Source organism: Xyrauchen texanus, chromosome 36 (assembly GCF_025860055.1).
Source record: "Xyrauchen texanus isolate HMW12.3.18 chromosome 36, RBS_HiC_50CHRs, whole genome shotgun sequence".
In the NCBI taxonomy this organism is placed as follows: domain Eukaryota; kingdom Metazoa; phylum Chordata; class Actinopteri; order Cypriniformes; family Catostomidae; genus Xyrauchen; species Xyrauchen texanus.
This window is the reverse complement of record NC_068311.1, coordinates 16463741-16476758: the sequence shown is the minus strand read 5'-3', so window position 1 is coordinate 16476758 and position 13018 is coordinate 16463741. Positions and strand designations below refer to the sequence as shown.

The 13018-nt window shown below is 38.0% G+C and overlaps 1 protein-coding gene across 1 annotated transcript; it reads right to left on the bottom strand.

The window, feature by feature from the left end:
• Window positions 1–313: 313 nt before the first annotated feature.
• LOC127629983 (protein ABHD15-like) lies at window positions 314–11674 on the bottom strand. The gene is made up of 3 exons (XM_052107335.1): window positions 10670–11674; window positions 4960–5312; window positions 314–4727 (listed from the first exon to the last, which is right to left on the bottom strand). The coding sequence occupies exons 1-3, from the start codon at window positions 11198–11200 to the stop codon at window positions 4172–4174; spliced, it is 1440 nt and encodes a 479-aa protein (XP_051963295.1). The 5' UTR covers window positions 11201–11674; the 3' UTR covers window positions 314–4171.
• Window positions 11675–13018: the final 1344 nt, after the last annotated feature.

Below are 13018 nucleotides of genomic sequence, written 5' to 3'. Positions count from 1 at the left end.
GGTCTGCACAAGGCCCAAACTTACCTCACTAATACTCTTGTGCTATGTTGAATGGGAGCAAAGCCACGTTCCAAAATCTAGTTCAGGGTTTCCCAAAAGGGATTCGCATAAAAAAAATGCAATGGACTGACGGTGAGGAATGAAATGTTTTAATGCAAAAGAAGATCATGTGCTAATTTCCATAAAAAGTTATGATGTACCACAATTACTTTCATTATCAGCAACGCAATCATGTTTTTAAAAAAAAAAATATATATATATATATATATATATATATATATATATATATATATATATATATACCTACTATTTCCTTGCACGGCAGAGGAACTTAAAATATAGGCTAATTATATATAATTTCCTAAAAAATATAAAATATTTCTAGAAGTAAGGGGGACATGCTCCCCCACCCCAAACAAATAAATAAAAAATAATAAAATAAAAAAAACTCAAAATGTATAATGGTTGTTACAGCCCTGGCTTTGATACTTCAATAAAAATATATTTTTAATTTAAATTAGCTATATCATATCAATATATCAAATGTAGGCTACATACATAAATAGAATGGATTTATAATTATTATTTATTTCACTCTTTTTTTTTTTTTTAACAAATAAATGAAAGAAAACAGACAATTATATAAGATTATTTTTCTTTGTTTGTGTGTTTGTTTGTGTGTGTATGTGTGTGTGAGCGTGTATTTATCACTTTGTGGGGACCAAATGTCCTCATAAGGATAGTAAAACCCGAAATTTTTGACCTTGTGGGGACATTTTGTCATTCCCCATGAGGAAAACAGCTTATAAATCATACTAAATTATGTTTTTTGAAAATGTAAAAATGCAGAAAGTTTTCTGTGAGGTTTAGGTTTAGGGGTAGGGTTAGGTTTAGGGGATAGAATATAAAGTTTGTACAGTATAAAAACCATTATGTCTATGGAAAGTCCCCATAAAACATGGAAACACAACGTGTGTGTGTGTGTGTGTGTGTGTGTGTGTGTGTGTGTGTGTGTGTTTTCTACTAGGAAGTAATAGTCTCTGATTGGGATAGATAGGCCAGTGGTGAATTAAATATGAAATATATAAATATAAGAAAAGATTTAATAAAGGTTCATTTAAATATAACATTAATATGAAAAATAAAGTGCAAAGATATAACATTAATTATATTTCTAAAGGTTAAAATATCAGGGGGTACTTCAAATAAATCATTTAGGCCAAAGAGGTTTGGCTGACAAAAATGTTTGGGAACCCCTGATCAAGTGGAAAGCCTTCCTAGAAGAGTGGAAGCTACTACAGCAACAAAGGGAGGAGTAACCCCCTATTAAAGCCCATGGTTTTGAAATTAAATGTCCAAGTAGGTGGGCATGAAGTTCAAGTGTCCACATTCTTTCAACCTGTGTCTAAATGAAATAGTTTAAGAATCCGCCACTCTTGGAGCATCACTGATCAAAATAAAATATGTAGTGGTTACTATTATCTATTATACACTAGATGGCACCAGAAGACCAGATGGCTGGAAAGATATCTGAATTCATAGAGGGATGACAATCTATTTTCTAGAATTTGTTTTACTCACAAAGTTTTTTATTTTATCCACCAAATAAAGACTAAAACGGAGTTTGTCAAGCTTGACGTCCTCTGTGTGGTGTCACTAGCAGGCGAGGTGAGCGATTGCGTCATATTAGGAGCCAACTTAATTAAAATCTTAACAAGTATTAAAACTGATTTAGGGATACATAAACAATGCATTAAAAAAATGTTTGGGAACTCAAAAGTGCAACTTCTAGGAATTAAATTAGAACACTGAAAAAAAAAAAGGTTTCTCTAGAGCCCCTGAAGGGGAATGAATGAAGAAATGAGGTGCTTCTCATTTCTTAAATTGAAATTGTGCATCCTCGTTTCCTCGCTCCTCTGTCCTCCAACCCGTAAACATATATCAGTTAAACCTATTGAGGACCATTAAGACTTTTTGCATTGTGACATTATTTCAGGACACTAAAACTTAGTCAACTGAGGGATTTTATCCCTCAGTTGACATTTCACTTTAGCTAATCCTATTGTTTTCAATGTTGATTCTCATAGCCGTAAAAGCCCATTTTTAATTAATTTTTGTTTTTAACTTAGGTTACAGAAAACAATAACAACAAAATGATACAATGATTTTCCCAATTAAAGTAATTGAAAATTAAAGGCAGTTTCAAGGGAGTAATACTAAGAAAAATAATGTTTTTCACATTGCTGTATTGAGAATATCCTAATGACCATCTACTTTCGCATTGCGGTAATGAGAATGGGGGGAAAAATGTGCTGTCATGAAAATGCCACAGTGTAAAAAATCTAAATGGGGCTTTATTTTCTAAATGTGTAGTATAAAACAGTAATTTATTGTTTGTTTCTTCTTATTTTGAAGTAAAATAGGACCAGGATGTTTTTTGTTGTTTTGTGAGAATCACCCCATTACAGAATGAACGATGAGAGTAGGCCTATATTAAAAATATAAAAAGTTTGGGATAGGTTAATTAAGAAATGTAAAGCCGGAGGAAAAGACTGTTATTGTTTTAGCGAGCTGCTATAGCTTTCCACATATGCTGCTCTACGCTTTCATCATTTGAGCTGGAGTCTCCAGAGACGGTCTCTTCAAATCAGATATCTCCTCTCACTGTGCTTAGGCTCCAGGCTGCAGCTATATTTTGTACTGTCCAATAAAAAGCCTGGTCATGCATTAAATGAATTGGCGAACAAATTCTACTGCTTTGCTTTAAGATTCATTTCCTCAGAAGCTCTCTAAAGTGTCACTTCACCTAAGTGATCCAGTTTTTAAGAAAAGCTGTTGAAGTAAACAGAAAGAGACCCATGTCTCTTGTTGAAAAGATGCCTAGTGCTAGTTTGGTGCTGGTCTATATTGTTGACCAGCATAACTATGCTGGAAAAAATGCTGTTAAACCAGCATGGTCTTCCTGGTGAAGCTGATTGACCAAGAAATCTCGCTAGGCTAGTTAAGAATTTACAGTATATCAAAAACACACATACACCAGAATTATGAAGAAGGTGCTTGTGTGGGTTGAAACTTTAACCACTTAGTTGTTAATTAAAATATTTTTTGGAGCAGTAAGTGTGCGAGCTCTCTTTTTTGGATTTAAGCTATTTAAGATGCATGGTGGGGACACCATTCCTCACACCCCAGGGGCCAGCAGAATCCAAAACACTACTGGTCTTTAAACGGGGTCCATTTAATGCAGCAGTATGACCTATAATTCTGTATGATGCCCTGTTTATTTGGATAAAGGTTTGTGGAAATATATGAGGATGTATTTAGCCAAAACCCTTTAATTAAAGCTCCTGTGTTCACAGATAATTTAACATGCATGGAGTTTGGCACCAGAGAAACATTAAAAGTTTTGGGTTACAGAAAAAAAAAAAAAAAAGGTAGAAAACAAAAACAGAACTCACCCGTGGGAAAACAAAAATCAGCGTTTGAGTTACAAATTGTGAAAAGCTGCAAAGCTAGCTCCACCCATGTCAACAGGAGACCAGCTTTCCCTGAAACCTCATAATGACGCCATACAAAAATTCCAGCAGTGCTGACTCTTTACTCCAATTACACAGACTATCCCTCTAACACACCGCAGAGAAAACTAAATAAACTAGCAGTCTCCGAGAAGAAGAATATTACACTGAGAAATTACAAATGTCACTGTTGTTATTGTATGCGCAGAATGTACTAACCCAAATTAGACAATTCCTGCAGACCTATAAAAGTATATCTGAGGGAACGCCCACCATGTGCTTAATAATGCTTCTCTAAATTTTGGAATGACGTACTGAAACATTCATGAGGTACAGAACAAACATTTGGACCAATCCCTTTGAAACAGACACCCACAACTTTAAGGCTAATTTATATGCTGCCATTCAATATGGCAGATGCCAGAGAAATTATTTGAAAACATACCATTTCTAATCCTTTCAACTTTCTACTAGCTTTTAACATTTGTCAAACTATGAAATGTCTCAACATACTCAAATATAAGCAGTAACAATGTTGACAATGGTAGTCCAATTCTCGACTGCTGATTTTGAGACTGTGTATAACAGCAGGTCAGAATGCGGTATAATTTAGCTTTGCAAGTTCTGTCTCGTCATTGGGGAAACCTCTACGCACATCATCATCTGGTGTATGACCTCTGCCAGTTGTAAATTGCGTGAATGTTATGCGAGCAAACAGGCAGTCTTTTGCATGTGCTCACACTGCGATGGCGAAATGTCTTGCCAGCACCACCCAAACCCCTCCGCCTGGCCGCCAGCTTGGTACGCTCCTCTACAGCGAAGAAATCCGTGGTGGCACGAAAAAACTCAAACAAGGCCTGGTGGCTCCAGACAGTAGGGGCCTCATCTGGTATGGAGAAGCCACAGTGGCCTCCATACCCAGTCAACAGGAGGAAGAAGTGCGGGTTACTCTCAAAAAGCTCCAAAGGTAGAGTGGCTCGGGGTTCCCCTCGGATTGGGTCGTCTTGGCTACACACACATAGTACAGGAATGGCAACTTCATCTATATCTCGCAAAGGGTCGTTGCGCTCCCAGTATGCCTCCCAGCTACAGGCTCCCTCCACTGATGCCCCCTTCAAGTCAGACTGGCAGAAGAGCGCTTCTTCCATTGCCCTCAAGGAGCAGCTGGAGAACAAGTTGTCTGTATGGACAAACTCTCCAAGCACAGTTTTATACCTGCAGATGGGATCAAACAGGAAGAGTTGTCAGCATCATTGATTTGTATTACAAATCTAAGCAGGCAAGCTGTTTAGACAGATCAAAGAAATCAAAAGAATATATACATATATGGATTGCTAATTAGTATGGCAACAGCATTGTGTTTAAATTGTGATCACCCTGAGCTGAAGTATTTCAGAAATGCCTGATAGGGAACAATGTCCTCTTTTAGTAAAGCCTATAACCCTACCTGCTGAGGCAGATCTTTTGATAGAGCAGTAGAGCCCAGTGAAACGACCAATTGGGGCCACTTTCAAACCAGCTCTGGCAGCGAAAAATGGGAGACAGGCAGACTGCTGCAGTCACATAGCTGGAGGAGCCACATTCCCCCAAGTAGGACAGTAGAAGGCCTGAACCGGTGCTCTCGCTCACTGCATGGATCTGGCCTGCCGGCTGCCGGTACCGAATGTAACGCACTGCTTCCCGCAGGTCAGTTGGGTCACCGAATTGCTGTAGTTTAACGGTACTGAGTGGTGTCCCATTCTGGCTCCGGCGGTTGAAGACCACAGGAAGGTAGCCATGACTTAGAGCAGCCTCACAGAGCTGAAGAAAGAGAAAAAAGAAGCCTTTACATGCTGTCACATAAACAGATGTTTTTCTTGCAACTTGTCCACACCTGTGATAATTAGTCTTAGGTCTATATACTATCATTTTGAAGCAGGTCATTGCTTGTAAAAAAAAAAAACCAATATACTGTATGTATGTGTGTGTGTATATATATATATATATTTTACATACAGTATATCCATCTATTTTGTAACCACAATTTGGTCATTGCTATTCCATAGTTTTGTCTGCCACTGCATAGTGTTAACATCAGGGTTGTGTTAAATTCACATGAACTCAAGACTCGAAGCAAGGGAGAGCAACACTGCCTGTTGCCAAATTCTTCAAGTTTGACAAGACTGAGGGGGCCTGGGTAGCTCAGCGAGTATTGACGCCCCTGGAGTCGCGAGTTCAAATCCAGGGCGAGCTGAATGACTCCAGCCAGGTCTCCTAAGCAACCAAATTGGCCCAGTTGCTATGGAGGGTATAGTCACATGGGTTAACCTCCTCGTGGTTGCAGTTAGGGGTTCTTGCTCTCAATGGGGCACGTGGTAATTTGTGCATTGACCGCAGAGATTAGCATGAGCCTCCACATGCTGTGAGTCTCCGCGGTGTCATGCACGGCGAGCCACATGATAAGAAGTGCAGATTGACTGTCGGAGAACCAACTGAGACTTGTCCTCCGCCACCCGGATTGAGGTGAGTAACAGCCCACCATAAGGACCTACTAAGTAGTGGGAATTGGGTATTCCAAATAAAATAAAATAAAAAAATATAAATATTTTTTAAGTTTGACAAGTCTGATCTTCATAATCAAGAATCCATCACAGTGCAAATTAGGGATGTGCAAAACTACCAATTTTCATAATAGACTAGTCGTTCGGTTGTTTGAAAAGTAAATGCACTTCAGCATGGTAACTAACGGCTATTTAACAAAAATATCGGCTAAATAACTATAACGTCTTATTGCTCAAAACGTTTAAAGTAAGAGAAGTAAGAAATAAGAAAGGCTCCAATACAGTGGCACAAAATCACTTATGTGCATCCTGAACAACACACATCAATGTTACAGGAGTGCTTCAAGGTGATCATCGCTGCACATTCAAAAGTGCAGAACTGCAAGATAATTGCAGGTAAACATCTAGTTTTTGACATCAAGCAGATACATTTTTTTTACAGCAACCGTTTATTCAAGCAATGTCAGACAGAATCAGCAAATTACTTTAATCTCTCCACAACACCTTAAAAATACCCAACAGTGATCATCTTGAAATGTATTGTTGATGCAGCGCCTTGATGGCTGTAACAGCAGTGGTGCATAAATGAACACAAGTTTAAGCATTAAAGAGTAGAAACATCTTGCAGAAAGTTTAACTATGCTAACTACTATTTACTTTTTAGCACAGCAAGCTATAATCACACAAAACAGCTCTCAAAGACGTTGCATTCTCAGATAATTTGAGAATTGCGTCTCCCATTAAAACCAACACCACTAAAAATTGTAATGTTAGTAGTCAAACACTGTGGCACATCCCTAGTGCAAATATATTCCGAATTCTGTAGGCAAGAGTGTGTTGATAATTTTCTTTGTGTAAATTCAAAGGATCAAATTATGACTTTGTGATCTGACCTGTTCTGGATAGTTTTAGTGTTGTAAAGAGCACAGTTGTCAGAGCTGTTGCCTAGTGGTCAGCGCATAGGCTCCAGACACATTGAGCCTTAGAACTCATTTGGGAGAAGCAGGTTTGAATTTGGCCATAAAGTGACCTCAAATGTCCAGTGAAAATTCCATCACCCATCATCATTTCCCGTCATCTGTCTAGTACTTTCAATATCAATTAAATGGCAGAAACACCTAGTTTATAAAAGAACAGTAATTCCTCTATTCGGTTCATGATGACAAATGTTTAAATGTGCCAACCGAAATGCAAATAAATAGAAATAGGCCTGCCTCTCGACACAGTATTTTCATGTCCCTTATCTACTTAATTTCCCTGAACTGTCAAAAAACACACCAGCTGTTACTGCAGTCCACACTATTTTGTGATGTGCAGATTGGGTGAAGCCTCTTCCTAGTGTGCTATATAATAGCACCACAGTGTAAACAACATACCATTATAATAATACATGAGAAAACCGGAGAGTGTGTAGATGGTCAGGGACATCTTGTAACAGCCTAATACCATGGGGATAAATCAAACCCCAAAACTCATAAAATGTGCGAAGCAGAGGTGGGAGAAAGTCACAAGCAAGTCTCAAGTCTTAACTATCAAGTCTCATGTGCAGTGCAGACAAATCAAGCAAGTAGAGTCGAGTCAGTGGCTCACTTCAAGCAAGTCAAGTCCTGATGACTTTCAAGTCGAGTCAAGCCACAGTACTAAAATAAATAGTACATTTTTTAAATAATTATTAATTTCTGCTCTGAAATATAGCTGTTACCCTGCTAACGCCTGCACACAAAGCAGCCCTGTGCTTATAAACAATACTTTATTAGGCATTATACGGAGGTAAGTTGAAAAGAAAATGCCATTGAAACTTTTCTGAAGACAGTCAGTTCCCTTCAGAGATACATTTATATAAAATAGTTATAAAGTCATAATCACTATGTGAGCACTTGGATTTCATCACGAGTCATTCTGTATATTTTATACTACTTGTCATGTTTTAAATAAAGTGTTGTGACTGCAGATCTGCCTGTTATGTTTTATATTGCCAACAAATGGTAATGGTATATTGTTGATGGTGCAGAAGGTTTAGAAAAGGCGCGCACACATTTAGAGGTAATATCGGGTCATTTCAAACTTGTCACACTACAAAACATGAGATTAATCGAGAATCATTTTCATTTACTGACAAACCTGAAACAGTAATTTTATATATTAATCTTTCTGGGTAATGAAATTATTTACTTACCTTTCTTTGTAGTTTTTGAAATGTCTGATGAGGTTGTGGTGTTTGTATCGGATAATATTGCATTGCATCTTTTCATACTTTTTTTTTATTCACACAGTCCAATTCGAAACATTTATATCCAAAGGAGATTATTTTGTGAACTCAACAATCATCTGTCATTTTGTCGCATTGTGAGCACAGCGTTAACTGTGCAGATGCAGATCTGTGGTGCTGGTGGGCTTACATTTTTGCATATGAATAAATTGATGTCACAATATTTTTATAAATGCATTTCATTACTGTTTATAATACGTTATTGAAAATAATAATAATAAAAAACATTCAAGTCATTGTCAAGTCATGCAGTTTAAGTCAAGTCTCGAGTCGCTGGTTCTCAAGTCAAAGTCAAGTCTTCATTTAGTCAAGCAAGTCACAAGTCCTTAAATTTGCGACTTGAGTCAGACTGGAGTCAAGTCATGTAACTTGAGTCCTCCACCTATGGTGTGAAGGGTAATTTTAACTGACTTATTGATTGTTTATACAATACTACATATGCAAATGTAATTCATATACCTGTCTACATCGAGATGGCACTCTTATCTGGAATTATGTATGACATTCTTTGTTCAGTCGAACACAAAATATGTTTTGCATTATGACAGCCTTAGTCAAAATTCACTTCTCTTGTATGGAAAAGGATGCAATGAGAGTCAATGGTTACTGAGACTACTATACAGCCCTTTTGTGTTCCACAGCAGACAGAAAGTCAAATGTCTTTAAATGAACATGACGGTGAGTAAATTAACAAAAAACAATTTTTCGGGTGAACTATCCATTTGAGTGCTGGAGTGACTGCATGCACTTGTAATCCGGGCAGTATGTGGTTCAAAGTTGTCCTGCTAGAAAATGTAGGGATTTCCATGGAAATGATGGTGCTGGATGGCAGTATATGTTGCTTAAAATGTTTACATATCTGTCTGCATTCATGGTGTTCTCACAGATGTGCGAGTTACCCATGCCATGGGCACTGACACACCCCTGGCCCATACAGACACTGGCTTTTAGACCTGATGCTGATAACACCTTGGATGGTCCTTTTCCTTTTTGGCCCATATAACACAACGGCTTTGTTTTTCCAAATACTTTTTTAAATGTGGACTCTTTGAACCGCAGTTACACTATTTTACTTTCCATCCAAGATGAGACCCAGAAAAGTCGGCAGTGCTTCTTGACAGTGTTGATGTATGTCTTCTACTTTGCATATTAAAGTCTTAACTTGCATCTGTAGATGCAGTGGTGAGTGGTGTTGACTAACAAAGGTTTACTAATGTTATCCCAAGCTCATGCTCATGATATCCATTACAGATGAATGCTGTTTTTAAAACAGTGACGTCTGAGGGATCAGAGATCACGTGCATTCAGAAGTGGTTTTCGTCTTGCCCTTTAAGCATGAGATTTGACCAGATTTGTTGAATCTTTTATCTATATTGTGCACTGCAGATGGTGAAATGCCCAAAATCCATCCAATTTTCTTTGGGGAACTTTGTTCTCAAAGTGCTGGATTATTTGCTGAAGCATTGCTTGGCAAATTGATGAGATTCTTAAAAGTCTTGAACAATCAACGAACGAAGGCCTAGGCTGTTTTTGGAGGCTCCTTATACAGTATACAGTACTTTGACACAATCGCCTCACCTGTTTAACATCGCCTTATTTCAACTCGTCAAATTGTTATTAGTCTTAAATTGCCCCTGCCTATATTTTTTAAGCATGTTGCAGAAATTACTGTTCATGAACAAGGTAAAACATAATATAATGTGTAGTTGTGGTGCTTTCAATAGCAAAGGGTGAATATAATTTACAAATCACTCCTTTTTGTTTATATTCATGTTTTTCATACTGTCCCAACAACTTTGTCGGAATTGGGGTTGTAGTAAAAGTTGCCTGGAACTTATTGAGTGGGCTCAAACTATGGTGAGTAATAATCCTGAGGAGATATTACTTACTTCTGACACTGCCTAGCTGCAAAACGTCAAAGGGGTTTCATCATTCAGAGTACAATCCTCACAAATAATTAAATCATTCAGAAAGTGTGATTCACTCTGCATTAATTTTAATGCAAAACAATAACCTAGACAAAGTGTCAGTTTAAAGAATATTTTATGCAAAACGGTCAAACATAGCAATATCTGTACCTGCACCTCAGTATGTCCACAAATATTGTGCCCCTTGACCCTTGCGATTAATGAAGTTAATTTCTCAACTGAGGTCTTTGCATAATGCAGTCTGACTTGATGTACAATTATTTAAATCTTTAGCACAGTAACAATGTTTCTCAGTCCAGGACAGGTAACTCCTATCTGATTACTAAACAGCAGGCATTTGGACATTTTTACATGATAATGGTAAGACAAGACCCTAGGACAGTACACTCAGTAGTCAGGTGAAGTGATGGTTTTAATTACCTTTAGCACATTCCTGGTGATTTTACCAAAAGAGTTGGGTATAATGAGCAGAATTGGACTTGTGGAATTACTGCAAGTTCTCCTCCTCTTGTGATGTGCCGCACCAACTACAGCCCAGTCCAACGCCACCAGTCCATCGTCACTCATCTGCAAAATATCCCGAATAAAATGGACAGGACAGCCATACGGCCAGAGAGCACCGAAAACAGTCTGTAAAGACGGACTCACTCGCCAGTTCCATTTTGGTATCGATAAATGCTTACAAAAACTCGTGCAATGTTTGAGAAGGTAGTTTGCCAGGGCAGAGGGTTTGCATATCAAGGCGACCGTCGGCGATTCACCTTGCCCCTCTAGTTTCTGCTTGGTACCCGTGTCACAGTTGGAGTCGCATCTCTCCACGCATTTTTTGCGCGGAATTTCAAGCCCCTGCAGTAGCAGCGTGGACTGACTCTCTGCTCCAAAATTCTTCACTACTGGCCAGAGTATGGCCATTAAAACCATAATGCAAACAGCACCAATCCATTCCAGCATTTGAACGGCTTCTGAGGGGCAGTGGGGGAAAAAACAACAACAAACAAATTCCTCCTAAGCGTCCCGGCGCGGTAGGTTCAAATAAATGATCAAATCACACAAAACACACGCACGGCACGCGAGCATTTGTAGTATAAGTAAACGCAAACTTCAAAGTTTTGAGGCAGGATAATTTTTGTCATCCTATCCAACAATTCTTTGAAAACTAAACGCTGTTATTCTCCAAGCTGAGACGTTTTCCAGCGCGTAACACGACACAATCGCGAAAGAATCTGGTGCGTTGCCGCCATAGTTCAAAATGAAGCGCTCGCGCTGCCTCTGTTTGTGTGAGCTGAGCTCTGTCTGATTATGCAATAGATTCTCGTTCACTGTCAACTCTTTAGTCACCTGCATCCGCCTGTCGGATGCATACACCACGTCTTGTGGCATGTTTGTGCTCATTTCAGAGGTCTGCCATAGAACGGCTATTGTAAAGTCTTGCGGTCAGATATAGGTGTAGAGGCGCGTAACAAACTAGCTCCAGAGACGGACCGTAAATCATCCCTGTTCTAGACCAGGAACGCCCTCTCTAGAAGATATTCATGATCATCCGTAGGAGCCTTTGATTTCAAATACTTCAATCGATTAATTTACATAGTTCTCTTAAGCAATTATATTGAGAATTTATTTGGCTATCTCTTACCCATATAGTTAAATCAACCTCATCTCATATTTTATGCCATAATATTAATTAGGCCTACAACAGAATTATATAATAATATAATATTTTGTATTATTATAATAATAATAATACAAAACAAACAAACCAAGGAATTCTTTACAGGGGCATTTTTTGCAGGGTTTAAAGTGTTCGTTGTCATGGCAATGAATTTGTAAAATTGGATATAACTTTACACAGATAAGGTCAGTAAGCGATTTTATCACTCTAAAATGTTAACAGGCATATTTCTTTTGTCTTGTTGTTATACTTTAGTAATAGTGAGTATTTTAACATTTACGGATTGGCCCCATTTACTTTCATTGTAAGTGTCTCGCTGTAACTCAGATATTTGCTTTCTTAAAGAAAAGGAAGGACAAGTCAAAATATTTTTTTGTGGTAATCAACATTATGACATAAATACTGTCCATTGAGCGTAACTTGTTTTGAACCCGGAATATTACTTTAATTTCTGACCCTTGTTTTGCAGCATTGAAATTGGAACAGTTCAAAACAGTAATAAAGAGGTTTTACAGGTTTATTGCAAATTCTTTTAAAATGCGATAATTTCATAGCCACATAATCATTTGATGTCACAGTTCAGAATCACCTGATATCCATATTTTATTATCATATTAGTTTTATGGCCACGTGTGACTTTATACTTTTGAAAAATGAATAGAATGGTCCTTCTACAAAAGATGAGTGTTCAGTTTTCCAAAATGCATTAGGCCTGTATGATGTGGGGGGTTATAATGCAATAAACAAAGCCTATATGTGGAACAGCTCCAGCTGGGTGTGTTGCAGTCAGACTGCTGGCAGCACTGGAGCTATTGTTCTCAGTGGATTCTTAATGCCTTCAGAACAGACACTAGAATAGTTCCATTAATGCCAGCATATTTTAATATAGGGATAACAATGCATCAGATTTACTGGGTATGTGACATTAAGCTTTGTTTGACATTAAAACATAAGCTGTATTTATACACACAACACAAACTGTTTTGTCCTACTGTACATTTAACTTGTCACTGCAGTGTGATTACCACTTTAATGTGGAAAAGAGAAAATATTGACTTGGGATTATTCTTTGTTGTGTGTATGGTACATAAAGATATGCG

Coding starts and splice junctions, on each gene's coding strand:
- LOC127629983 (XM_052107335.1), bottom strand. CDS start 11,200: ATGCTGGAATGGATTGGTGCTGTTTGCATTATGGTTTTAATGGCCATA. Junction 5,313..10,669: donor TCACCAGGAATGTGCTAAAG/GTAATTAAAACC, acceptor CTCTTTCTTCAG/CTCTGTGAGGCTGCTCTAAG. Junction 4,728..4,959: donor CAAAAGATCTGCCTCAGCAG/GTAGGGTTATAG, acceptor TCCCATCTGCAG/GTATAAAACTGTGCTTGGAG.